Below are 27,504 nucleotides of genomic sequence, written 5' to 3'. Positions count from 1 at the left end.
AAAGGACAAATGAATAAATGAGATAAATAATTATTGTCATGACGTCTACAAAATCATGAAAAAATTTAGGGTAGATAAGTCTGTTACGGACAGTGTGGCACAAGACCAAATGTCCAGCGCGCACGTTCGTCGCGCGGGAACGGCGAGTGCGCCCGCCCTCGCGCTGCCGCCGCCAACAGCAGCTCCAGCACCGCCGGAGGAGCACGTGAGCACCCGCGGCCGGCGGCATGCTGCGCGGGCTAACGTTCCATGAATGTTGCGTACCTACTACTGTAACCGTATGTTCGTAACGTTCCAGTACGAAGTGCGATCATTCTGCACGTACCCCTCATCACCCCTACAGTCCGGACTCATCGCCCTGTGACTGGCACATGTCTGGACCGCTGAAACAGCCCTCGGAGGTCAAACATTCACCACCGCCGCCGAGGTGGAGGACTTGGTGTGCACCCGGCGGCTGTCCGAGTTGCGCGAGAAGTGTTCGACACCTACCGGCGCCGAGGTGGAAAAGCTTCCGGAAAGGTGGACAAAATGCGTAACTAGTGAGGAGGAAATGCTTAGAGAAATGTATAAAAATTGTCGATAGCAGGTAAATAAAGTTGTCAGAGCATTTGTCTCGATCATATTTAAACCGCCCTCGTATCTGAAGAATTTCGAATTTAGTTTAAAATTCATAGGCAGGTGGTAAAATAAAACGCTGAACTGATCGGTTCTTTGTTACATATTTATTAATAAATTTATAAAATAACACAAAATATAACAAAAATATAAAATTTCAATCGAAAAGAAAAATAAAAAGAATACTGTAGGAGCGAGGCGCCGATACTGATCACAACGATCGTTAAGTTGACAGATATACGCGAGCGGCGCCGATCACAACGATCGTTAAGTTGACAGATATACGCGAGCGGCGCCGATCACAACGATCGTTAAGTTGACAGATATACGCGAGCGGCGCCGATCACAACGATCGTTAAGTTGACAGATATACGCGAGCGGCACCGATCACAACGATCGTTAAGTTGACAGATATACGCGAGCGGCACCGATCACAACGATCGTTAAGTTGACAGATATACGCGAGCGGCGCCGATCACAACGATCGTTACAGTGAGAGATATACGCGAGCGGCGCCGGGCCGCGTGTTGTTCTGACATCAAATAAAGCAAAATAAGAACCTAAATTCACGTTATGATTGTTTCTTTGAGGTCTGATGAGTAGAAAAATATTCGCAAAACTAAACGAACTCAATATTATAATACAGTCTCGATAAATGAATAGGTACAGGCCGAAACACAGCGATAATTTGTTACAATAAGTTCATCTCGGGTGAAAATCCATTCTTGATTAGTATATACCTAATATTATTAACGATTACCTACACTAGAGCACTCGTCTACAGCTAGGAAACATTGGGTACAGCGCGGACATTGCGCCACGGCATACCTAGCTATAGCCTATAGGTAATACCTACTTACGTAATATGAGAGTCACTGAGGCATTTAGGTACAGGTGACTTCTCGCAACGAGTATGAATAATGGAAGCATATTTTGCAATTCTTCAAATTCATTATCTGGGTTGGAACCTACATACGTCGTAGTCGACACGCGCCAGTCGCAGCGTGCTCACTGGGTTCGCGGTTTGTAGATAGGTAGTAGGTATAGTGCGCGGCCTGTGACTTGCGCCATACGCGGTGACGCGCCACACAACCACACAAGTCGCAACACGTTGACTCCACTACAAACGCGTACGCGTTAATCCAGAGTAAAATCTATTTCCATTCCAAGTTTCAGCCAAATCGCTTCAGTAGATAACAGACATACATCCATACAAATTTTCACATTTATATTATTAGTAGGAAGTAGGATAGGATTTGACATTGATGTCTTTGACATTTACAATCATAGAGATGATTGGGCAACCGCGTAGTACTTACTAGTTTAACACTTTGTTATAGAGAAGTATTTACCTGCGCAGATGACCGCCATTTTGGTTCACTTATCAATTTCTATGGAGACCGTTTCTGACGTACCACTTTAGAACTTAAGTGTCTCTCATTCTGAGGTTCACTCCTTACAATTGAGCAGCCGCCTCACCCGCCGTACCGCGCCCAGTTCCTGCGCGAACGTGTCAACATTACCTTTTGATCACTCGTTCAGCATCATAGGAGTTCCGCTGCCGTCGCCGCGTCTCGACCGGTGCGCCTACCTAACAATAATACTATAAGGCCTCTCCGCCGCTCCCGGCGAAAGCGAACGCAAAATAAGCTAAAGTATACAACTATATGCCTACGTGTGCCAGGAGCCCTCGTCAAATACTTAAACAATACGACTCGATAAATAAAGAGCACCTCGGCTGCAGCTGCCGTCACTCTGCCGAGTTCAGTCACAGTGTCACAGCCGGTCACAGCGGCAGGCGATGGGAGCGCTATACACATTTACCTAACTACGACTTTAACTACTTCAATATCCTCGTGCGCCTCGCGCCGCAGACGGAGTGTCCAACTCCTGACTCGGCCGCCCGCTGCGAGCGGAAGCTCCGAGCCGTCCCTCGTCTGGCTCGACATCAAACGTGACGTCGCTACCGACGCCCATTGCCAGTTCACTTCGTTCTGACGCGGTGGAGGCGGGCGGGCGCGGCGCTACAGCTGGCCCCCGCCGCGCAGCTGCTGCGCCTCGGGCTCGGGCGGCGCGGCGGGCTCGGGCGGCGCGTCGCCGGCGCCCGCGGGCGGCGCTTCTGAAAGCGTTAAGCGATCGACCGTTGAAACGTTTCCACTGAAGCAATCGCTGTAGCTACGAGTACTGCTCCTGAATACGACTGCCTATCACTAAATACCATTTAAACCAACATTAAAACATATTCTAAAACAAATTCCGCCGCATCTGTCACGACGAACTGGAAAACTACTAAACGAATTTTCATATGGATTTCACCAACAGATAGAGGGAGGAAAGTTCAAGTCATTATATAGGTTGTTGTTTTGTTTAAATATGACGATAATAACATTTAACCCTTGTAGGCGAAAGAGGATAAAGAAATCAGGCTCAAGGTCGAGGTGCCACAGGAGCGGCGCCAGGTTGCCGTGGAATATCATTAATACTGTCGACACTCATATTGTAGAAGTGCATTAAAACTAACTAGTGCCTACGCCTAAATTACAAACCCATCAGCCTTTTACATCGTGCGTTTATAAAATCTTCGCAACGACTCTACTGCGACGTATAACTAAGATTATTGACAAAAACCAACCAGTTGAGCAAGCAGGTTTTATGAAGAACTATTCAACGATCGACCACATCCACACTTTAAAAACTATTATAGAAAAATACACGGAATATAACAAACCATTATATATATGTCGTAGAAAACGTAGAGTCATAAATAAAAATGTGGACAGAACCGCTGACCTGACCTTGGCCATCGGCTCTGTCATTTATAATAGGTACGCAATAACGCAACGCATAAACTCACTAATCGCTTACACAATAAACTACTCTTAATTTTACTATTTTACCCTGGTAGTTGTGGTAGAGGAAGCACATCGAGCAAGTCCCAGGACTTGTGACAAGGGTGTGGTTTAAAGGCGCCTTTTAAAACTAGTAAACACTCACCAACCCTGCCCGACATGTTCTCCATGCCCACAGTAAACAATTTAAGATCAATAATTACTTAATTACGAAACATTGTCGAACAAAATCACTAACGCGACAAGCAGCATGACGCTTTCAAGCTGCTCAACAAAGAATTGAACCAATTAATAACATAAGTCACTAATCACTTTCTTTTTCTTTATTAAACTACTTAACACTTCACTATTTCACTATACTTAACAAATAGAAGACGATTATTCCATCTCAAAAACGCGATTAGAACTGAACTACTAAATCAGTGTCGCCGAGTGAGTTATTTAATCGGTTAGCAAAATCTACGTTAATTATTGTGATAATATTATTGAAAACCTGATTGGTTTTCATGTAATTGGGATTTAATTAAACCTACTGTTTAAATAAATAAGACTGTAAAAGGTTTCGGCGTACGTAGCGGCGTTCGACCAATAGGTAGCGATCACGTGATTCTCGTCAAATATCATCACGTCAAAATGGCGCGTGGCCGGTACGCTTGACAGGGTGGGGGCACTTTGCCCCCACAATATAGTCTCATAGTTGAGTAGCGCATTTTTTAAATAGTCACAGTGTAATAGTGATAGTGATGTAGAGTGAGTCAGTGAATATAGTGAGTGAGTTATCGTCCGGTCCGGTTAGTATTGCATTGTTAGTTACTTGGCTGGCAGCCAACACGAGCGGAGAATGGAGAGTATTGGCTAGCTGTGAAAGACGTCTTTAATCCAGCTTCTAGCGGTTACCAGCCCGCGACCTCGCTTGTGCTGACTCCTTGCCATACGATAGTCAATCCTGGTTTACATCTGATAGTATTAGCGCTGTACTTGATAGAGTGTAATTAGAGGGTAGACCTGTAGTTGTATGTTAAGTGATGGTGTATCGATTCGGTGATGATTGATAGTGTTACTTTCAATCATCACCGTATCGATCCTGTACACGTGTATCTGCCATCCTTGACACGTAAAGCTTAGAACCTGCTCTGAGGCTACGGCTTCTCCGTTATCAGAAGTGGAATTTAGTCCGTTCCGCCGATATATAGCTTTTATAGACTATTATATGTTATACTAGCGGACGCCCGCGACTTCGTCCGCGTGAAAGTCGTTGAAAACTTTCAACTAACTATCCCCCCCCCCTAGAAACCCCTATCCTACCCTACCCTAACGTACCTCTACCCTACCCCTACCCTACCCCTACCCTACCCTATCCCAACCCTACCCCTACCCTACCACTACTCTACCCCTACCCTACCCTACCCTACCCTACCATACCCCTACCCTACTCATTAAGGCTGCACTTCTTTATTTATTCCTTCCACCGCGAGTCGCGTCGAGCGCGACAAAACTAATAAACCGTTACACAAAAATAATCCTTAAAGCATGAATTAGTATTCACGCGCGATGGCTTAGCGTATTTCATGTATAACTTTGATGTTTCTTTACCGATTTTTATGATTCTTTTTTTATTGAATAGGTAATAATGATAACTTTCTTATTTGGGATGAGTGATGAGTGTTATAAACATAAGAGTAGACAAATATAATTAGAAAGCTCCGAACTGCTAAGCTATCGGGAGTTACACGTGTTATTGTGAGTCAATCATAAAAGATAAACATATATATGCTGTTGTGTTTTTATAGATAATTTTAAGGAAAACATTTCGTAATACATGATTTCTATGTAGCTTTAACCATTAAGGCTGTACACGCGACGGAAGCTTAAAAAATTGAGTAACTTCTCCCGTTTTCTCAACATTTCTCTTCACTGCTCTGCTCCTATTGATCGTAGCGTAATGAAAAGTATACTATAACCTGCCCAGGAGTATGTTGAATAATTGTACCAAGTTTTGTTTAAATCTGTCCAGTAGTTTTTGTTTCTATAAAGAACATATAGACAGACAGACAGACAGACAGACAGACAGACAGACAGACAGACAGACAGACAGACAAAAATTTTAGTGATTGCATTTTTGGCATCAGTATCGATCACTAATCACCCCCTGATAGTTATTTTGGAAATATATTTCATGTACAGAATTGACCTCTCTACAGATTTATTATAAGTATAGATGATTTAGTTATACTCTCTGAAGACCCAAATGAACTAGAAAGCATGCTACAGTCTCTCAATCAGGAAAGTACGGCTAGGGGACTGGAAGTGAATGAAAACAAAACAAAGGTTATGACAAATAAAGTTAAAGTACCAATCTACATCACATCCTCTAGATTAGAATATGCCGAAGACTGTATACCTCGGTCATTTAATTTCCATCAAGTCTGGTACAGAAAAAAAAAATAGATAGGATAGAAGCAGGCGTTACTTTGCGGAAGTTCATCATGATTATATAATGATTTATTTATTTTGCTATCATCCGCGAAAATTCGGCGAACCCATGCGACAACGTCACCCAGGTCCGACAAAATACTCTCTACGTACGTTTCACCCCGAAACCGGAGCATCCTCAGGAGATGTTGACTCTACAACGTGCAATGGGGATGATGACTAGGTTTGAATATATTGATTTTTATGATACATTCGGGTAAATAGGGTCAATGTTAACTAATTTATACATAAAAAGCAAAGATTGTCTGGATATTTGCAAAATAAATGAGATTATAAAATTTCAAAAACTATTCAAAATATTTTATCGTAATTAGATGAAAATGAACTATAAGCATAAACGCACAAATAACAAAGATATTAGTAATTTTGTTTGAACGCGCATACAAATCTAACGATCATTACATTGCCTATGACGTCATTATTTCGAGCCATTTTGTATGGGGCGTTTTTCAGGGATCCGCGGCAGCGCCGCAAAACTGACTCTTTAAATCCCTGTAGCTCCGAAAGTAATGATCGCAGATACCCTGTTCCTTTTACAAAATTGCTTTACTATTAGTATACTATTAATTTATATACAATTTAAAAAACTGTCATCATCCCAATTGCAATTGCACGTTGTAGAGTCAACTGGGTGACGTTGTCGCATGGGTTCGCCGAATTTTCGCGGATGATAGCAAAATAAATAAATCATTATATAAATAGATAGGAGAATAAAAAGCACATGAAGTAAATACTGAGTCATGAAGGAAGTTTTCAAGGGAAACTTACACACAAAATTAAAAACAAAACCTTTGGATAGGTATTTGCCTTACACCTTGTTTGACATACGCAAACCTGGCCAATAAATAAAAACACCCTGGAAAAAGTGAGCAAATGCCAAAGGGGTATGGAGCGTAGTTTTTGAAACTGAAATTAAGGGACAGAGTCAGGAGGAGGCTTTCACTGCTATATGCAGTCTTTACAAAAAAGAATATATATAAAAATTAGATAATATCAACTAACCCATTAAAATCTATAAAACTTGTAATCCTTAAAAATAATTTTGAAAAAAATGTCTGTAATTGTAAGGAAATAAAGATATATTTTTTTTATTAGTGCCTACGCCATCTTAGATATGCCGCCATGTTGGATTTCGAATGACGTCAACTCAACCGTGCATTTTCATCAAAATTGAACAAGTATACAAAATTTCAGCTCAATAGGTCGAATATATCTCGCTTCAAAATAGAATTGCAAGATTTCACCCGAACACACATACATACACCGGCGGGGTGTCGGGTGTGGGGGTGTGGGGGTGTGGGGGTGCTCACCCTCGCTGTCGTCGTCCTCGGCCAGCCACTTGAGTATGTCGGCGTGGTACATGCGGCGCTGCAGCACCTCCTTGGTGCGCGGGCGCGTGCCCACGAACGACACGGTGCGGCCGGGCGGCAGCTGCGCGCGCAGCTCGTCCGCCAGCGCGCCCGCCGCGCCCAGCCGCTGCGCCTCCTCCCAGCTCGTGTGCACCTCCTCGTGCAGCAGCTTCTCCTCTGCGCAGAGAGCGACCGTCAGCGAGCGCGCGCCCGCCCCCCGACGCCCGCGCGCCCCGCGCACTCACCGTCGCGCTTGCTCGTGCTGCGCTTGTACTGGATGCGGAAGCGGAAGGCCTCCAGCACGCTGGCCACCACGATGGTGAGCACCACCATGGTGAACAGGTAGAACACCATGAAGTAGATGCGGCTCAGCTGCCCCACTACGGCGGCGTAGGCGTTCATGAGCACGAACCAGTTGTTGACCACCGTCAGCTCGAACAGCGTCACGCCGCTCGTCAGCAGGTTCTCGAAGTTGTTGAGGTAGTAGTAGCCCGGCGCCGCCGAGCCGTTGCGCGAGGACTTGTAGAACTCCTCCACCGACGTGTTCCTGCAACACGCGCCCGTCAGTGCCGCCGCCGGAGCCGCCCCGCCCGCCCGCCCGCCCGCCCGCACTCACGCGCAGCAGTCGCGCAGCTCGGCGCCCGCGAACAGCTCCATGCCCACGATGGCGAAGAAGTAGTACAGCACCAGCATCACGCAGCCCGCCGACGACATGAGCGGCGACAGCAGCACCAGCGTGCCGAACACGTCGCGGTAGCGCTTCTTGAGCTTGTACAGGCGCAGCAGCCGCAGCGGGCGCAGCGCCGCCGCCGCCGCCAGCTCCGGCGCCAGCGACAGCAGCGCGGCGCCCAGCAGCGCCAGCAGCGAGGCGCCCAGGTCGAACACGTTCCAGCCGCTGGCCAGGTAGCGCTCGGCGCCCGCGGCCAGCGCGCGCACGCCCGCCTCCAGCAGCGCCAGCGCCGCGAACAGCCACGCGTCCCACGCGGCGCCCAGCAGGCGCGCGCCGGCCCGCGCGTCGCCCGCCGCCTGGCACGCGCGCAGCGCCATGGCGGCGCCGTTGGCCGCCAGCAGCGCGCACGCCAGCCGCTCGAAGTGCGGCCACGCCACGGCGGCGGCGGCGGCGCGGCCCAGCGGCTCCAGCGCGCCGGCCGCGTACCACGGCGCGCGCGCGGCCTGCGGCGCCCAGCGCAGCGCCAGCGCGTCGTACAGCGCCGCGAACTCGGCGCGCGACAGGCCGCCGGAGCCGCTGCGGTTGAGCAGGCGGAAGGTGAGCAGCGCGTCGAGCGCGCGCGCGCTCGGCGCCGCGTGCCGCAGCAGGCCGGCGAAGTGGCGCAGGCGCACGGCGCGCGGCGCGCGGCGCGACACCAGCAGGCGGAAGGCGCGCCGCGCGGCGCCGCGCCGGTGCAGCAGCAGCGCGCGGCACTTGTCGCGCTCGATGCGCGTGAAGGTCTCGTACACCACGGCCAGCATGAGGTTCATGAGCACGTACAGCACGGTGATGATGTACAGGATGAAGAACACGGCGTACCACTTGGACTTGGCGTACGACGGCATCATCACGTCCGGGAAGCTATATTATTATAAGAGAGATAAATTGGTCACGGTGAAAACGTGGCAATTCATAAAAAGCTACAATATACGAAATGTGACAAATATACTTGTAATACGAGTATATCTTTGTGTCGCATGTAACGCTCGGCGACTCCTGCCAGCGGCGAGTACGTCGGAGCACTCACTTGGCCGTGGCACGTGCTCCGAGAGCAGGCAGTAGCCCAGCGGCGAGTACGTCGGAGCACTCACTTGGCCGTGGCACGTGCTCCGAGAGCAGGCAGTAGCCCAGCGGCGAGTACGTCGGAGCACTCACTTGGCCGTGGCACGTGCTCCGAGAGCAGGCAGTAGCCCAGCGGCGAGTACGTCGGAGCACTCACTTGGCCGTGGTGAGCAGCACGAACATGCTGACGAAGGAGTCGCTGAGGGTCCGGAAGTGGCCGTTGTCCACGTGCTCGGAGAACAGGTAGTAGCCCAGTAGCGAGTAAGTCGCCACAAAGAACATCAGTAGACCTGCCATGGAAAATATTTATTCAAGTTCTTTATTTATTTATTTTTTCAAAAAATTTATAAAAAATACAACCGACTTCAAAACCTAAAAACGCACCTACTAAACTAAAAAGCAAAAATAACATCATAGTAGGTATTATTATGCTCATCGTAGTATTATTATGGTTTTTCAGAATGTGGCCCTTTCAGAAACTTCTTAAATAAATTTAAAAGACTCATAAAGCGCCGCACGCCGCCGCAGTGGCGCGGGTCCACCAGGAGGTACACTAGAGGTGGAGTGGTGAGTCCGCACACTAGAGGTGGAGGCGCGAGCGGTATGCGCACCCAGCATGTCGAGGATGGGCGGCAGCGACTGCAGGATCTGGCGGATGAAGCGCCGCACGCCGCCGCAGTGGCGCGGGTCCACCAGGAGGTACACTAGAGGTGGAGTGGTGAGTCCGCACACTAGAGGTGGAGGCGCGAGCGGTATGCGCACCCAGCATGTCGAGGATGGGCGGCAGCGACTGCAGGATCTGGCGGATGAAGCGCCGCACGCCGCCGCAGTGGCGCGGGTCCACCAGGAGGTACACTAGAGGTGGAGTGGTGAGTCCGCACACTAGAGGTGGAGGCGCGAGCGGTATGCGCACCCAGCATGTCGAGGATGGGCGGCAGCGACTGCAGGATCTGGCGGATGAAGCGCCGCACGCCGCCGCAGTGGCGCGGGTCCACCAGCAGGTACACTAGAGGTGGAGTGGTGAGTCCGCACACTAGAGGTGGAGGCGCGAGCGGTATGCGCACCCAGCATGTCGAGGATGGGCGGCAGCGACTGCAGGATCTGGCGGATGAAGCGCCGCACGCCGCCGCAGTGGCGCGGGTCCACCAGGAGGTACACTAGAGGTGGAGTGGTGAGTCCGCACACTAGAGGTGGAGGCGCGAGCGGTATGCGCACCCAGCATGTCGAGGATGGGCGGCAGCGACTGCAGGATCTGGCGGATGAAGCGCCGCACGCCGCCGCAGTGGCGCGTGTCCACCAGGAAGATGGGGCGCAGCGCCCGCGACGCGCGCACGTGCGGCGCCTGGCGGCACAGCACCACCACGGCCTCTAGAACCATGACCAGGAGGGTGATCCCCTGCAACAACAAGCGGCGGTCAGCTGGTCGGCGACGCGCGGCGGGCGCACGGAGCGCGCGGCGTACCTTGAGCATGGTGCGCTTGTGCCTGAGGATGGTGCCCCAGCCGATCCACTTGAGCTTGAGGTGCAGCTCCACGCCCACCACGCCCAGCGCCAGCAGCTCCATGCCGCCGTGCGCCCACACGGGCAGCTGCAAAGCGCACAGCGCGCGCCGATGTCGCGAATCAATACACAGCTCTAGGTATACAAACTCCATGTGGAATGTTTGTTAACAAATAAAAAGCATGTCAATTTCCAGCGCTTACTTTACTTTTTTGTTTATGACATTGATTGAGACGGCTCCTCGCGCTAGCAACTCATCAACTAATCACAAATGCAAAAGTGTTCTGTGCGGGCGCTGGCAGTCAGCCCATCGAGTGTGGGGTGACCTCACCTTGAGGGCGGGCACGGCGGGCTCCTCGCTGAAGGCCAGCAGGATGAGCACGAGCGAGGCCAGCAGGTCCAGGCCGTGGTACCAGGGGTTGTGCACGCGCAGGTAGGCCGGCAGCTCCTCCGGGCTCGACGGGTGCGAGTCGAACTTCTCGTTGTTGAGCCCCTCCTGCAAGCGACTGCGGTCAGTGCACGTACAGACGCCGACGGACTCTCACTCACTCGCCCTCACCTCCAGGTAGATGGCGGCCTCGTGGTAGTTCATCTCCCAGTGCTCGTCCTCGGTCATGGGCAGGCCGGCGTGCAGCGACGAGCGGCTGCCCAGCTCCAGCGAGCCCTCGCCGCCGCCCGCGCCCGCGCCCGCCTCCGCCGCCGCCGCCGCTCTGCTATCTGCGAATGCAACAAAACCCGTACGCTATTTTGAGTCACATACCTGGACATCTCTGTTTAGACGAGTGAATCTCATACTCAGGGGCGTTCCATCGTATCAGGCGTATCAATGATACCAATCAATCGTTTTCACCATTCAGCATACGCGCTATCAAATATTGAGAGTTTTTTTTTCGCCCGTTCGCGCAAGCCGGACATTCAAAAATAGCATATTTCGGGGCGTCTTTTTGACGGCCTCCGTGGCGCAGTGGTATGCGCGGTGGATTTACAAGACGGAGGTCCTGGGTTCGATCCCCGGCTGGGCAGATTGAGATTTTCTTAATTTGTCCGGGTCTGGCTGGTGGGAGGCTTCGGCCGTGGCTAGTTACCACCCTACCGGCAAAGACGTACCGCCAAGCGATTTAGCGTTCCGGTACGATGCCGTGTAGAAACCGAAAGGGGTGTGGATTTTCATCCTCCTCCTAACAAGTTAGCCCGTTTCCATCTTAAACTGCATCATCACTTACCATCAGGTGAGATTGTAGTCAAGGGCTAACTTGTAAAAGAATAAAAAAAAAAAAAAAAGTCTTCCTCTCCGCAGAAGTAGCATTCTCTCTTGGACTTTTCCCAATTGCAAATAGATTAGTGTTAAACATTCCGTGACCACTAAGGGCCTGCGTGAGCCAGCGATCCTCCTCTCCGTGTTTTCTGTTAAACCAGCGTTTCAGATCAGCTATTAATTTCCTCGTCCATGCTCCTTTTCTTTACATTCTTTTTCCACTCTGTAAGAGATTCTTCCCGCATTTCTCGTAGCTTTAGCTCTTTATTAACCGATATAGTGCCTCCGTCATATTCTGCGCCTTTTTTGCTACCTCCTCTATAAGTTTTTCATAGTTCAGGTTCATATCTAGCCAAAATCCCAGATATTTGATGTAATCTTTTGGAATGATTGAGGCATCCTGAACTACGAATGTCATAGGGTCTAGCTTTCTTCTCCCAATAAAAACTATAGCTTCAGTCTTTTCTGGAGCTAAATAAAAAAAAATAGTGGTAGAAGACATCTCATATCTTTCAAAGACCTATCCAATGATACTACACACTATTAGATAAACGAGTAAAAAAAAATATCCCCACTTTGTAGGAAAGGTACTTACCCTAAAAAAAATATTTTTCAACATTTTATTTCACAACTTTGTTCAAATTTTTAATGTTCATACTCATACTAAATTACAGCTTTCTAGTAGAATGTCTTTGCACTAAACTGCGGACGGGCGGACAGACAGACGAACATGGCAAAACTATAGGTAAGGGTTCCTCGTGGACTACAGATTTACGGGACCGTAAAAAAAGCCTATCGGTAGAAACACTTCCGAAATGGGCTCCCAACTCATGCCGATACAGGGCCCCACCAGCACCAAGACACGCTACGCCACTGCTCCTACGCGATCTGTGTGCCTAGTGGGAGTTTTCAATATTTTCATACTGTTACTATCACGTTGACGTAAACGCAAATTTATATGCAATTGAAACAGTTGTGCAGTGGTGCCACTGTATGGCATGTTTGAATTCCTTAGAAATTCGCGTTTTACGTGACACAGTACCAAACTGCCACTAGGCCCTCTGAGCAACTCGCCAAACTATGAATATATGCGTAGTAAGTAGGTGGGTTAGGAGTAGAAACCTAGGCCTAGATAGGTATACTTATCTTTTTTTCTCGTCATCATCACATCTTTTATAATAATAATAATAATAAAAGCCTTTATTCGCTGACCTTTTACATTTTGACTTATAATTAATACAATTTTTTAAATTCAACTAAAAATAAAATAAAATATAATTTTAGCAACCACTTTGTAGGTCAGGTTGTCCTGCGACATAGGCCTCCCCCGCTTTTTTCCACTCATCTCTGTCTCGAGCTAACCTCCTCCACCCTTTTGGTAAATCATCCTCCCATCTTTTGATTTGACGTCCTTGACGTCTTTTTCCGTTTCGAGGATACCACTCCATTACATCCTTTGTCCATTTTCCTTTATCTGTCCTTATTATATGACCTGCCCAATTCCATTTCAGTTTTCTTATTTTCTGTAGTACATCGCTCACCTTTGTTCTTTTCCTTATTTTTGAAGCTGTCCAACGGTCCCGTAGTTTTATATTCAACATGCTTCTTTCCATACTGCGTTGGCAGACAAGGAGCTTTTGGTTATTTTTGTACGTAGCAGGCCAGGTTTGACATCCATAGGTCAGGCATGGGAGGATGCATACGTTGTACAGTCTGCTTTTTATTGATATTGGTATTGTTTCATTTTTGACAATTTCCTTAAGGGACCAGTACCGCTTCCAAGTGTTGCTTATTCTTCTGTTTATTTCTTTGGAGTCTTGATCTTTAGTAGATATTATTTGCCCCAAATATATATATTCATCTACATATTCTATAATTTCCTGTCCTATTTCAATATTTTCCCTTGAAGCATTCGTCATTACTTTTGTCTTCGTTGGATTCATGGATAAACCGGCTTTACTGCTTTCGTAATCTAATTGTTGTATCATGGTTTGTAGTAAGTCTGGTCTTTCAGCAAATATAACGATGTCGTCAGCAAATCTTAGGTGACTTAGCTTTACTCCGTTAATGTTAATTCCGGAATCCCTCCAGTCTAAATTTCTGAATATATCTTCTAACACTGCTGTGAAAAGTTTAGGTGAGAGAGGGTCACCTTGTCTGACGCCTCTCTGAATATCAAATTCCTCACCTTGTTGTTCAAGCTGGACCGTTGCTTTAGTATTTCTGTATATCTCCTTTATGATTTTTATATATTTACTTTCTACACCTTGGTTTTCCAGCGTTTTCCAGATATACTTATGACTTAGTGAGTCAAAAGCCTTATTATAGTCGACGAATGCCATATAATACTGTTGTCCATATTCATTGAGTTTTTCAATTATTTGTTTCACGACATGTATGTGATCTATGGTAGAATAATCGGCGCGAAATCCAGCTTGTTCTCTGGGTTGGTTTTCTTCCAATTTCTTTGTTATCCGCTCGAGTATTATTTTAGAGAACACTTTGTAAATATTAGACATTAGAGATATGGGTCTGTAATTGTTTATGTCATTTTTGTCACCTTTTTTGTGTATTAAAACAATAGTAGATTTAGTCCATTGAATTGGTATTTGCTCGGTAGCCACTATTTCATTAAATAAATGTGTCATATATTTGGATATTGCGGTTAGAGATTCCTTTAGAATTTCGTTTGAGATCTTATCGTCTCCAGGCGCTTTTCCACATTTTTGCGTTGTTATGCCTTTTTTAACTTCTGACTCTAGTATGCAGGGTATTTGTTCTTCATGTGCATCCTTCTCTAACTCTGATGATCTTGTTTCGCTTGTTTCCGAATATAGTTTTCTATAAAATTCTGTTGCTACTCTAGCCATTGACAACCTCTCTGATGTCAATTTCTCATTTTTCTTTCCACTTTTGTTTTTCAAGCTGGGTATCCATTGCTTATAATCTCTTAGCTGTTTTAGACCTTTCTGTATTCCACCTGTTTTCTCTATTTGTACTCTCAATACGTTCAGTCTCTCTTTTTTTCTGTGTTTCCTTATTGATGCTTGAATTTCTTTACTAATGGTAGAGATGTTTTGTTTGTTCTCTTTTCGTTTATTTAGCATTTTTCTCCTCTCCTTCATTAGCTTTAGTGTTTCCTCTCCTAGTTTATTTTTCTTTTCTTTTTCGACACTTGATTTGCCTAGATTTATCAGTTCCTTTTCCAAAAAATTGTACTTTTCTTGCAGCGTTTTGGTTTCTTCAATGTTATCTAGCGTGTTTTCTAATTTTTTTAATATATCTTGTGGTATAGGCGATGTCGTTGCCGTATTTCTGGTTGAGTAATTAATATGTTTTCTCAATTTGCTACTTTTGTATAAAACTCCTCTTACCATTCTATGATCAGAATAGAAATTCAACTTATTTACAACATCAATGTCACTGAATGTGTGTTCGTTTCTTGTGAGTATAAAATCAATTTCATTTTTATCTTTTCCATTTGGGGACATCCAGGTCCACTTTCTAGACATTTTCTTTTTGAAGAAACTATTCATTATTTTGAGGTTATGTGCAAAAGAAAAATCAATAAGCCTTTGACCATTGTCATTTCTGTCACCGCTATTATAACTGTAATCTCCTAAGATGAATTCGTCTTTGTTTGACTTGCTGCCTACCTTAGCATTAAAGTCTCCCATCAAGATTGTGTTTTTGTTCGTTTTTTGTGTCAACTCTATCAGGTCTTTGTAGAATCTATCTTTAGCTAGTTTTGTATCTTGTTCGGTAGGTGCGTGTACTTGTATAATTGACGTTGGTTGTTTGGCTTCTGATAACTGAATTTTAAGTACTGCAATTCTATCTGATATTCCTTGGAAGCTTATTATTTTGTCTTTCAAATATTTTTTTACTAGGAATCCCATTCCATGTATACCTTGTTTTTCACCATAGAAATAAAAAATAAATTCACTGTATTCTCTTATCTCTTCTCCAAATCTTCTTACTTCACAAAGGCCAATGATATCCCATTTGATATACCTAATAGCGTCTTCCAATTCTTCTAGATTATTGTCTGACATTAATGTTCTTGTGTTAAACGTTGCAATATAAATTTTATTGTTATTTCTTTTTTGGTGTAAGGATGTATTTTTAGTGGGGGGTAGTGGTCCAGTAACCCCACGGGGACCAGCCGGATTGGGGCTATCTTGTTTCTGGTTGCTATTATTTAGTTGCTACTTAGATACGTTTGGCGTGTTGGAAAGAGAATTTGATCTGTATCGCATTAAGTCGAATGCATTTTTCCTGTTATCTTTTATTGATGAATTATTTCCCACTGACTTTTTGGCTTGATTTTGGGCTTCCGGCGAAGTTGATTGATCTCTTTTCCTTTTTTCTTTTTGTTGGTTTCCTTCTTTCACTACCAGTTGATCGTATTTGAAGTATGCAGTATTTCCTTTCGCACTAATAATAAAACTGTAATTGGTCAAATTCTGTACATTGAAGATATTTTGAACTACTGAATGAATTCAAATGAAACTTGGCACGGTTTGAGATATAGGATACTTTTTATATAAACAAAATCAGAAGGGGGTGAAATAGGGGTTGAAAGTTTGTATGGAAAGTCCTCCATTTTAAGAGTTATAATATTTTGTCCATAAAACAAAAAAAAAATTCGAAATGTACCTAATGTGGTTCAATAATTTTTAAAATTCGACCCCTGAAGGGCTAAAAGGGGTTGAAATTTGTGAAAAAATAAAAATCGGTTTAAAGATATTTATTTCTCCAAAAAAGAACGTACTGTTCACTTAACTTAGAGTTAACATATCGTCATTTTTGCAGACAGCATGCATTATTGTAACAAAATTTTAATTACATTGTTTTTTCAATATTTTGTCCAAGTTTGTGAGGATGTAGGATTTAATCGATTTCTTGAATGCTTTTATGTTATTTAACTCCTTAATGGAGTTTGGCAGATTGTTATATAACTGAGCACCCTCGCATAATATGTTTTTATTTCCGTAGGTTTTTGTCCGTGGTCGCCAAATATTGATTTTATATTTATTCCTGAGATTGAGTTTGTTAGTCCTATGCTTAAATGTTATAGTAGAATGTAGTGTGTTGGTCATGATTTTTTTAATTATGAGACAGGTATTGTATGTGTATAGTTGCGTGATATTGAACAGTTTTGTTTTAGTGTAAAGATCTTTTGTTGGTGTGTAAAAATTGTAATGAAATAGTGTCTTGATTAATTTGTTTTGTGTGCGTTGTAATTTGTTAAGATGTGTCATCAGTCATTTAACAAGTTATATTTGTAAAAATGGTCTTCATACGTTTTGTCTAATATTTAAAAGGAACTTCAATAATTTCACCCCTACAGGGTTAAAAAAGGGTTGAACTTTTTTTATGAAAGTCCGTCTTTTCTCAAATTTTGTTCACGATAATAGATTACATTGACTATCGATAGAATGTGAAATGCAATAGGGATAAAAATTCAACCCCTAAAGGGTGGAAAGTGCTACAAGCTTGAAATTTGACAGGAAGATAGTTTTTAGTTCGTAGACGTCCTCTACTAATCTTTTTTGCGACAGGGCCGGATTGAGGAGGTCTAAAGGTTCTCGCAAGTTTTTAAGCAAGTCTTTCTTCTTTCATGCTATAAACTTGAAATTTAACTGGAAGGTATTTTATAGCCGGTGGATATCTTTTACATACCGATTTTGCAACAGGGCCGGAATAAGGAGGTACTTAAGGGCACTCGCAAGTTTGAACGAAAGTCCTTACTAGACACGGGCATAAGTTAGTTATTTCTGCATATCGTCTCCAAAGAGTAAAAAAATCTTTTGTAGGTTTGGGTGTACTCTTCTATAACAAGATCCCCAAGACTGTGATGGACCTGCCAATGCATAGCTTTAAGCAATGTGTTAAAAAACATTTACTTAGTCGAGGTTACTACAACATTGATGAGTTCCTTAAAGATAAAAGCGCTTGGAGGCCATTGGATCAGCTTCCACCTTCACACAGGAAATAAAACTATAAGAAATTGTAATTGTTATCAATTGTAAATTAAAATACTGTATGACTTTTTCAAAAGAGCAACTGTTGAGTTTCTTGCCGGTATCTTCTCAGCAGAACCTGCCTTCCGAACCGGTGGTAGAATCTTTACAAATAGTCAACTGACGTGTCAAAAGTGCTTGTAAACTGAGCCTACTTGAAATAAATGATTTTATATTTTGATTTTGATTTCGCCTTTATAATATTAGTGTGATTATAATATTAGTATAGATAAGTAAGTATAGACATATAGTATGATGGATAAACTCTTAAAATGTATACCACAGTTTCAGAAAAATCGAACCTTGAACCTACATTGCAGAGTGCTTATATGTATAAGTATCCAGTGCCGCGGGGTACCAGTCCGCTGAGTGACTACTACTACTAGTGTAGTAGTCGAGCGCGGGCGAGAACGGAAATGGCACAAACACATCCAATTAATATTTACATACAAATTACTTGCAGCCATCACGACTCGGCGCCGAGCACGCCGTCGTTTGTTATCATATTACGCTTCACTTATTTGTCTAAAAGTTAACTGTTCATCTGTGCAAATTATTCATACAGGGGCATTCATAATAATGTACTTACTCATTTATCATCAATCATCAACTATTCATAGCTGCTGATGTATTTGAATAATAATATTAACGTGGATATATGAAAAATGAATCGTCAACTTACACGATTTAAGCGTGTACCAGTAATCCCGCAAGGTGTCGTACAGAGTACCCGGAATGCGCACAACCTTCGTCATGTTGGCGGCAGCGCTACCTGCCGCTGCCTGCCGCTACCTGCCGCTCCTGCCGCCTGCGACTGCCAGCGCGCGCGCCGCGTGCTCGAGAGCGAGATACCGTCATGTTATCTTTTGCTCAACAGATAAACTTCTGTTATCTGTATGATTCATCTCATTTGTGAACGGCTCTTGGCCCCATTCAACTATACCTATCAGCAGCCCTGCATTTCACTACTCACTGTACCGTGTACAGTGTGCATAGATCTAAATTTTAAACAAAATAGGCACTTTTTTTTAATGGTCTTAAATAGTTCATTATTACATTACTTACTTATTAAAAAAAAAAATAAGACGTGATTACATGAAAGTTTTAATTTACCTATAAATATGTTTTTGACAATACGAGCCTAAACAGCCTAAACGCCTCAAAAAAATATGATAAAAAAGAATTCAATCTAGTAGAATGACAACGAAGTACTTATTTATGACCATTTAAAAAAGATGTCACCTAGCCTATTGCACCGCCAGTCGCGCGCACACTCATCTTGCGCGCACTCTAACAATTACTTTGAGGTTTAGTACATTAAATAACATTTGACATCACAAAATTGTTGTGCTTGGGTAAGATGCCCAGTCGTAGCCACGGTCGGAGGCCATATTACAAACCCCCGGCCGAAGGCCAATGCACAACCGTTTTGTGTGCTTGGGTAAAATGCTGGTGTACTATAGTAATAGTCAATGATAGTCAAAAGGTGGTGGTCAATATTATCTGTTACCGTGAACAAAATTTGAGAAATGACGGACTTTCATAAAAAGTTCAATCCAGGTCTGGCTGGTGAGAGGCTTGGCCATGACTAGTTACCACCATACCGACAAAGACGTACCGCCAAGCGATTTAGCGTTCCGGTACGATGTCGTGTAGAAACTGAAAGGGGTGTGGATTTTCATCCTCCTCCTAACAAGTAGCCCGCTTCCATCTTAGACTGCATCATCACTTACCATCAGGTGTGATTGTAGTCAAGGGCTAACTTTTAAAGAATAAAAAAAAACTTATTTAACTACATAGGGGGGAAATTTTGAAGTTCTTTTTTCCTGTTAAACCTACCGTTTGTGGACCATTTTTCACATATATGACTTGAGAATGTTAGATATTTAATTTCAGAAAAATTCAAACCTGTTTCAACCATTTAGGGGTTGAATTTTTTATTCCTATTGCATTTCACATTGTATTGATAGTCAATGTTATCTATTACCGTAAACAAAATTTGAGTAATCACAGACTTTCATAAAAAAGTTCAACCCTTTTTTAACCTTCTAAGGATGAAATTTTTGAAGTTCCTTTTTAATGTTAGACAAAGCATATGAAGACTAATTTTACAAATATAACTTGATAAATGACTGATTTTTATTTTTTTACATACTTCAACCCCTTTTAGCCCTTCAGGGGTTGAATTTTAAAAATTCTTGAATCACGTTACATTTCGCATTTTTTTCTTGATTTATCTACAAATTTTTAAAACTGTAACTCTAAAAATGGAGGACTTTCCATACAAACTTTCAACCCCTGTTTCTTTCTGGTTTTATTTATATAGGATAAATAAAATCAGAAAAAACATCCTATAACCTGCTCAGTATTATGTTCTCAAACCTTGCTAAGTTTCATTTGAATTCATTCAGTAGTTTCAACACAAGAAATCTAAAAAAAATATTTTTGGCTTCAGTATCAATTGTATAATGCCCTTCAATAAACATTTTCAAAATATCTTCAATGTACAGAATTCGACCTGTTACAGTTTTATTATAAGTATAGATATTGATATATATCTGAACCTTATTCCATGTGAACACAAAATTAATGTCATTTAATTTAATATAAAATTTGATATTAGTCAACTACCCTATTATATTAGCTACAACACTTACAAGCCACCAGTACCAATGATATAACATACTAGAGACAGGCCACTAGAGCATCAAAACTGAGGCGGACAGATGTGTATAATTGTCTAAATTTCATTGTCCCTTATAGAATAACAAATATTATTTAAGCAAATATTGTCTACAATGTTGATTGTGTGTTCAGGAAGTGTAAAAATTATATACATAAATGTAAACTGGAATAAAGGCAGGCTAAAGGACAAACGGTGGACTAAGAAAATTACCTACTGGAAAGGTCCACTTGGTAAAAGGAAGGTAGGAAGGCCTATAGGAAGGTGGGTAGACGACATTACCGCAGTGGCTGGCCAAGGTTGGATGGAACTCACAAAAGAAAGGGACAATTGGAAAAAGATGGAGGAGGCTTATACCCGAAGGGGCCCATTATTAACTAGTACATAAATTAATTATTTAGATAAATATATAGATTAGTTAGAATAGTTTTAAGATATTGTTAAGTACTATCTAAATGGGAAAAATAAAGCTTATTATTATAAACTGGAATAAAAGACAAAATTGTGCAGTTCAATGGTGTAGCTAAATTTGAATCACTTTTTTGCAGGGATTTTGTAACCTCTCTTTATTATACAATTATCATTGACCAGTACATAGTGTGGCAGGCAGCTCACTGTAAATGTCAGCTGGTTGTCAAACATGTCTCTCACTTGAAACCTACACCCTTAGCGAAGCCTGTCAGTGTACACACTACAGCAGTCAGCAGTCAGTGGTCAGTGGGTCAGCTACAAATGAGCTGCATGATAAACTTGACCTACCATTTTGTTATTCCTCTGAGACTCCATTAGTTATCACTACTGAATATGAGTATAATATAAACTTGATACTGGTTAGTGAATGTACTAAGTAATAGTAAAGCATTTTTGTTTCTTTATTTTATCATAGGTTTGACCAAAATTTTGTCATTTTTTACTAACACTTATGAGATATAATACATTATCTTTTAACTTTTAATCATTTTCATACATTCATAGATGACAACAGAGCACTGTAAGGCCTTGTTTAAAATTACTGTTATTGAATGTAACCAAGTAGCCTCAACAGCATAGCAGCAGTTCCAACTGTTGACAGGACATGGTTAGATTTGAACTGTACAGAAATGTAACATATTTGTAGAAATGCTTGTGCAAGTTGGTACTTGGTAGCGGTGCTCTGGTGAATCTAAAGCATGCGGGTAAGCACTACGCATGCACACGCAGCTTTATTAAGCAGCCGAAGTACTAGGTCGACCGTTAAGTTTATTAAATATGGGTCAGTCGAGCTGGTGACTCACAGCCTACGTCACCGGTCTCTCGCCGCGCCGTAATCAGGTCGGCCCGAGAGAGGTCTCGAGGCAGGAAATTAAACGAATGTTTTGATGTGCATTACTGGTGTATTGTTAAGACAGAAGCGTATACATGTAGCGGCAACTACTGTGCAGTTAAAACTATGTGAGCTTCTTGTTTACTTGACACATTGGAGCCGTAATTATTGATGCTGGCGTTCGCGAAATCGTCACTGAACCTTTTGTAACCGTCGGTGGGCGAAGGCGGGCTCCGCAACGATGCCATTTCCGTTTACTGATTGCGCTTTGCAAAATCTATCACCATTTTTGATGGAAAAGGTTGATTTGATTTGATTGAGACGTTGACTTCACAATTCACATTGACAATTGGCAATTGGCATTGACATAATGACATTGACTATTATTGTGAGCCCATAGAGTAGTTATCACAGAATACAGATTAATCAATAGTAGGCCGGTGGAGCGCACGAAACCGGTGTCGTAGCCCTGCCAAATACGAAATAAAATTCAGTGGGGTAATATCTACCTAGTCAGCTCCTCATAAACGTGATCATTTATTTATAGGCCGTACAGACTTCTTTAGTATTTTAGTCGAGTACGAACAATTTTTGAATTTACCGCCCAAAAATTGTTCGTACTCGACTAAAATACTAAAGTACTCCGAACTAGGCGTAATTTAGTCAAGTACGAACAAATTTTGAATTTACCGCCCAAAAATCTTTCGTACTCGACTAAAATACTTAGGTAGGTTTTGAGTTATACGCTGTTCAAATTCAAAAACCGGTGACCATAACTAAATACTGCCGGTGACAGCGGAAGTAAATCTTTGCAACAATGTACATCACTAGTTTGTTTATTTCATCTGTGACAGTTAACGTCAACTTCTTTTTCTTGAATCCGGTAGAAGTGTGAGTTGATCATTTAAATTATCAAAATAAATCCGTACAAATAACTTTTATATCTGAAGATTAGTGCTCGATTATGTATGAATTTCAATCTTTAATTAATAAATAAGAGTAATCATGTTCTATTTCTATGTTAAGACTCGTACTAAAGTGTTATTTTTCAGTCGAAAGTTTGACATATGAATATGTTGTGATAGTTTCTGCAATTATAAACATTCATTAAAATAATTGACTGAATGTTCAGTTTTAATCGCCCTCGATCTCGAACGCTCGTGAGGCAGCTTACGTACAAATTATATTGTATTGCGTGTTAAGCGGGTTCAGAAGGAGTTTGGTTATAACCTGTACGTCTGCATTCTGCATACATTCGGGCGATACTACACAGTCGACGGTCGTTGTTGTCTCAGATGGCGCCCCCACAGCCCAAGGCGGCAGCGAAGCCGGCGGCGCCCGTCGGCGGAGTGCAGAAGGCCAAGCTCGGCAAACCCAGGAACTACGACTTGGGCAATGGAGTCATGAGGTTCTCAAAGAGCAAAATGTTCCATAAGAAGGTAAACAATTGTATGTACTGTACATGACAAAGATATTACAGGTGGTTTACACTTGCTAGCTGGAGCAGTGATGTGCTACTGAGAGTGCTCTAAGCTTTCACATTGGCATGTTCATTAGTATAAACTGAAAACACCTTTGCAAGTAGTTCATTCTTTATTCCACATGTGACACTGGTTGTTACATTACAGAGTAAACAACTTTGCTGATGAGCCTCTATCATTGAGCTGCTTGCTGCTCACTATATTATTTTGTTGAGTTATTCATTATATCAAGCAATTTACACAACAGCTGAACGACCCTCTGCGGAAATGTTAAAGGGACTAGAGGTTGTTTAGTGTCTTAAGTTTGAGACCTCAACCTGGGTTTACACTTTGAGGAACATGTTTATTCCAACCGCTCCCATAGTATTTGCTCATGTGTTTCTTTATTTATCCTCTTTCTTAAAGACATTTCACCTTTGCTCATAAGTGAAAAGATAATTTAAGTAAGTTATGAAAAGACATGCATTCTCTAGCTTAATTATTGATTTGTTTGTTGGTAAACTGTGCACAATGAGTAGGACTCATAGTTTTTTCTTGATAAAGTTACCCAAAACACTAACAAGATGTCCTTTGACATGTGAAATGTAATGTTACTAAAGCTTTATTTGTCCCATCATCCCATGCACACTGTGTCAGTAGCCACGACAGGAATACAATGCTGTATCATTAATTTTCAGGCTAAGTACAAGTTCATAGGCAAGAAGCATCCCAAAGCGCCCAAGGCCACAAAGCCCACAGTAGTGGTGAAGCCCATTGGTGGAGAGAAGAACGGCGGTACGCGCACCGTGCTGCTGCGCCGCAGGACAGCATTCTACCCCACACAGGACAAGTGAGACACTGATTTACATCTAGTTTACTGAATCAGAGCACAGTGGAAAACTGAGCGAAAGCTAATCACACAAATGGTCCCAGGCTGTCAGTGCCCAAATCTCACATTCAGAGTACTTGTGCCCTTCACCTTCTCGACCTTCACTCACTTGACCTCGTAGGCTTGCTTAATTCAGGAGCTCTTTCATGAGCTTTCTGCCTTTGCACTTGACAGAAACATTAGGAGTAGGGAAGACAAAGTACACAAAAGTGATGATTACACAATGAAATTATTACACTTTCTGAGTTTTCTCCTCCATTGCCTACATAATTAAATATGTAATAGACAATCACTTTTACTTTTACACAATGAATAATGTTACTAGGTAGGCAAATTCATTTGAAACTTTGTTACATTAGAGCTTTTATAGATACAGATACATTACTTTTTGTTTGATTTAAAAATACCAAATAGTTATGATTTTACATGCATTCAAAGTTCGCATAAATATCGACTCCTGGTAACAGTCGCGATATTGTACGTGACGTCATCACACAACATTTACTCACCTGTCATAGGCAATTCGTACTTCTGCCTTACCTACTGACCAACTAATATTTAAAATAATTTTTTTTTTGTGTTGATTTGGCAGGGAGGTAGTAAACAGTTTAACAGAGTTAGTGTACATTTGTTATGAATGGATTTTGTGATAGGGCTGGATTAAAGTGGTCTAAAGGCTTTTGCAAGCTCATATGAAAGTCCTTACTTTTTAAGCCTAAGAGCCTTTAGACCTCTTTAATCCGGCCCTGTCGGGCCGGGCCTATAATAATTAATAAAAGACTTTCATACAAACTTGTGAGACAACTTAGACCTCTTTAATCTGGCCCTATCGAAAATCCATTATTAGCAGATACCTACTAACTATAGACTACCTCCCTGCCAAATTTCATCTTTGTACGTGAAGCAGTTTTCGAGGTTTCGTGAGAATGACCTTTCACATTTATATATTAAGAAGACTAGCCGACGACCGAACATTATTTTCCCTGTTTTGGCCACATTTTTGATCTGTGCTTTGCTCCTATTGATCGTAGCGTGATGATATGTAGCTTATAGCCTTCCTCATTAAACGGGAAGTAATAATTAAAGTATCAAAATTTTTCTTTCACAAGTATTTTTTATTTTTAATGGAAAATTAACAGAAAGCTAACATTTAAAAATAGTGAATCTTCTCCATTGAATTCAAGGCTTCAATTCCATAAACAATTTTGTGCACAGACTAACAGAGCTGGGTTGGGTGCAAGTAAGAATCAGGGAGATAAGATATTTGTCTCTTAGTCTCTGTAATAAAAGAGAATTTTAGTTAACTGATCTGAAGTCATTAGAAGTATTTTAACAATTAAATTGTTATGTTTCAGAATCAAGTCAAAACCACACCACAAGACATTCAGCAAACACGTGCGCAGGACTCGGCCCAGCCTCACGCCGGGCACGGTGTGCATCCTGCTGGCCGGCCGCCACGCAGGCAAGCGAGTGGTGCTGCTGGCCGTGCTGCCCAGCGGCCTGCTGCTGGTCACCGGCCCCTTCGCAGTGAGTGCTGACTGCTGGCCTCTGATAACATTCATATTTATTAAACATTTCTTAGCAGAAAGCAGAAAGAGAAAAGCTCAGTGTTTCATCACCTAATTCAAGACTACTCAGTCAGAAGCCACAGATATCCAAAAGATTTTCACTATTTATGTATAAATTATACAAAATGGAAAACTACTTCACCAATGCCAGTTCAGACCTCAGGATAGGCAGTACACGTTTGCATCTATGAAGCGCACGCCACTGGCATACAAATGTAGATGTAGCCAAGAGATTTAGCATTCCACTAGGCACTAGGGTGTGCATAGAAACTGTCTTGAGTTATGGGTAGAATGAACTTGTACCTCGTCCAAGTAAACACACTTGTATCGCTGCAATATGGATATACTCGACATCAAGTGAGACGTTTGAATGTACTTTACAGTGAAAGCACACAACCTAAGCAAACACTTCTTTATCTGTCCCTCTCAATGTCCATTTGCCCAATTACACTTCCGTAGTACATTCCCCAGCTCACTCCACTCACTCCCCAGGTCGTGAGCTTAAGGAAATTTTACATAAAATGTTTATATGTATGCCAAAAGTAGTAGTCTAAGGGCAGTGAGACAGGTTATAGTGTGATTTTTGTTTCTTCAAACCTCTCTCAGGTCACAAGGCATATCGTCCAACCTTCCTGCAGGGAGGAAGGTGTTGCACAGCGATTCATGTTGTGAATGAAATATTAATAGGAATATTTTTATAGTAGTCGCAACTTGTGCACGAGGCAGTCACATCTATCTGGTGAGACGGAGAGCCTTCTCGCTGCCCATACAGACTTTCATTGAATATTTGTTTCATTGTCGGTAATGATGTACACTGACGTCAGCGCGCTGTTGCAGTACAACTCGTGCCCCCTGCGCCGCGTGCCGCAGCGCTTCGTGATCGGCACCAGCACCAAGCTGGACCTGGGCGCGTTCCAGCTGCCGGCGCACCTGGACGACGCCTACTTCAAGAAGAACAAGAAGTCCGCGAAGCGCAGCGTCAAGCGCAAGGAGGGCGAGGACATCTTCGTGAGCAAGAAGGCGCCGTACGCGCCGTCGGAGCAGCGCAAGGCGGACCAGAAGCTGGTGGACGCGGCCGTGACGGCGGCCGTGCGCGCGCGCGCCGACCGCAAGCTGCTGCGCGGCTACCTGCGCGCCGCCTTCGGCCTGCGCTCCAGCCACTTCCCGCACCGCCTGCGCTTCTAGACAATACACTGTGCTGACTGCGAGCCGTCTCTCATTGCACCCCCACCCCTCTCCTCTCGCACCCTCAATACAACTAGCAGTCAAATGTACAATGAAGATATTTTGAAAATTTTAGTAAGAGGACATTATATAATAGATTACTAGCTGACGCCGCGCGGTTTCACCCGCGTGGTTCCCGTTCCCGTAAGAATACGGAGAAAATATATAGCATATAGCCTTCCCCGATAAATGGGCTATCTAACACTGAAAGAATTTTTCAAATCAGATCAGTAGTTCCTGAGATTAGCGCGTTCAATCAAACAAACAAACAAACAAACAAACTCTTCAGCTATACAAAGTGGTGCCAGGAATACGACCTTAAATTAATACACAATCGCTAACAGTCAATCAAAAAACGATTAGGTGATTAAATTAATTATTGTATAATAAATAAAAAAACTAAATTTTCAAACAAAATAAATTCGGAAATAATCTAAAAAATTCACAACATCCTTTATAATAATATAAAACTAACCTCAAGTGACCTGTAGGTAAAAGCGGCAACATCGCGTCTCCTAG

The 27,504-nt window shown here is 43.1% G+C and overlaps 2 protein-coding genes across 8 annotated transcripts; one reads left to right on the top strand and one right to left on the bottom strand.

Moving 5' to 3' along the window:
* Positions 1-700: 700 nt before the first annotated feature.
* On the bottom strand, positions 701-22,228 carry LOC112050729 (two pore calcium channel protein 1-like). 6 transcript variants are annotated; one of them, XM_052883270.1, is made up of 10 exons: positions 21,990-22,228; positions 11,137-11,294; positions 10,909-11,083; positions 10,540-10,665; positions 10,293-10,473; positions 9,235-9,367; positions 7,923-8,876; positions 7,552-7,853; positions 7,268-7,483; positions 701-2,734 (listed from the first exon to the last, which is right to left on the bottom strand). In XM_052883270.1, the coding sequence occupies exons 1-10, from the start codon at positions 22,090-22,092 to the stop codon at positions 2,461-2,463; spliced, it is 2,622 nt and encodes an 873-aa protein (XP_052739230.1). In that variant the 5' UTR covers positions 22,093-22,228; the 3' UTR covers positions 701-2,460. The 6 variants fall into 6 exon arrangements, with proteins under 6 accessions (XP_052739230.1, XP_052739231.1, XP_052739232.1 ...); XM_052883271.1 differs by having other exon boundaries at positions 18,541-22,224; XM_052883273.1 differs by having other exon boundaries at positions 2,500-2,734; positions 10,909-11,073; positions 21,990-22,226.
* Positions 22,229-22,604: 376 nt separating this feature from the next.
* Positions 22,605-26,969, top strand: LOC112050736 (60S ribosomal protein L6). 2 transcript variants are annotated; one of them, XM_024089073.2, is made up of 5 exons: positions 22,605-22,735; positions 23,140-23,283; positions 24,003-24,154; positions 25,549-25,720; positions 26,599-26,969. In XM_024089073.2, the coding sequence occupies exons 2-5, from the start codon at positions 23,140-23,142 to the stop codon at positions 26,944-26,946; spliced, it is 816 nt and encodes a 271-aa protein (XP_023944841.1). In that variant the 5' UTR covers positions 22,605-22,735; the 3' UTR covers positions 26,947-26,969. The 2 variants fall into 2 exon arrangements, with proteins under 2 accessions (XP_023944841.1, XP_023944842.1); XM_024089074.2 differs by having other exon boundaries at positions 22,669-22,810.
* The last annotated feature ends 535 nt before the right edge of the window (positions 26,970-27,504 follow it).

This window comes from Bicyclus anynana, chromosome 8, assembly GCF_947172395.1.
Source record: "Bicyclus anynana chromosome 8, ilBicAnyn1.1, whole genome shotgun sequence".
In the NCBI taxonomy this organism is placed as follows: domain Eukaryota; kingdom Metazoa; phylum Arthropoda; class Insecta; order Lepidoptera; family Nymphalidae; genus Bicyclus; species Bicyclus anynana.
The sequence above is the reverse complement of the archived record's forward strand: the minus strand, read 5'-3'. Positions and strand labels throughout refer to the sequence as shown.

Coding starts and splice junctions, on each gene's coding strand:
- LOC112050729 (XM_052883270.1), bottom strand. CDS start 22,092: ATGGCATCGTTGCGGAGCCCGCCTTCGCCCACCGACGGTTACAAAAGG. Junction 11,084..11,136: donor AGGCCGCCATCTACCTGGAG/GTGAGGGCGAGT, acceptor CACTGACCGCAG/TCGCTTGCAGGAGGGGCTCA. Junction 9,368..10,292: donor GCCCATCCTCGACATGCTGG/GTGCGCATACCG, acceptor TTTCCATGGCAG/GTCTACTGATGTTCTTTGTG.
- LOC112050736 (XM_024089073.2), top strand. CDS start 23,140: ATGGCGCCCCCACAGCCCAAGGCGGCAGCGAAGCCGGCGGCGCCCGTC. Junction 24,155..25,548: donor TTCTACCCCACACAGGACAA/GTGAGACACTGA, acceptor GTTATGTTTCAG/AATCAAGTCAAAACCACACC. Junction 25,721..26,598: donor TGGTCACCGGCCCCTTCGCA/GTGAGTGCTGAC, acceptor GCGCTGTTGCAG/TACAACTCGTGCCCCCTGCG.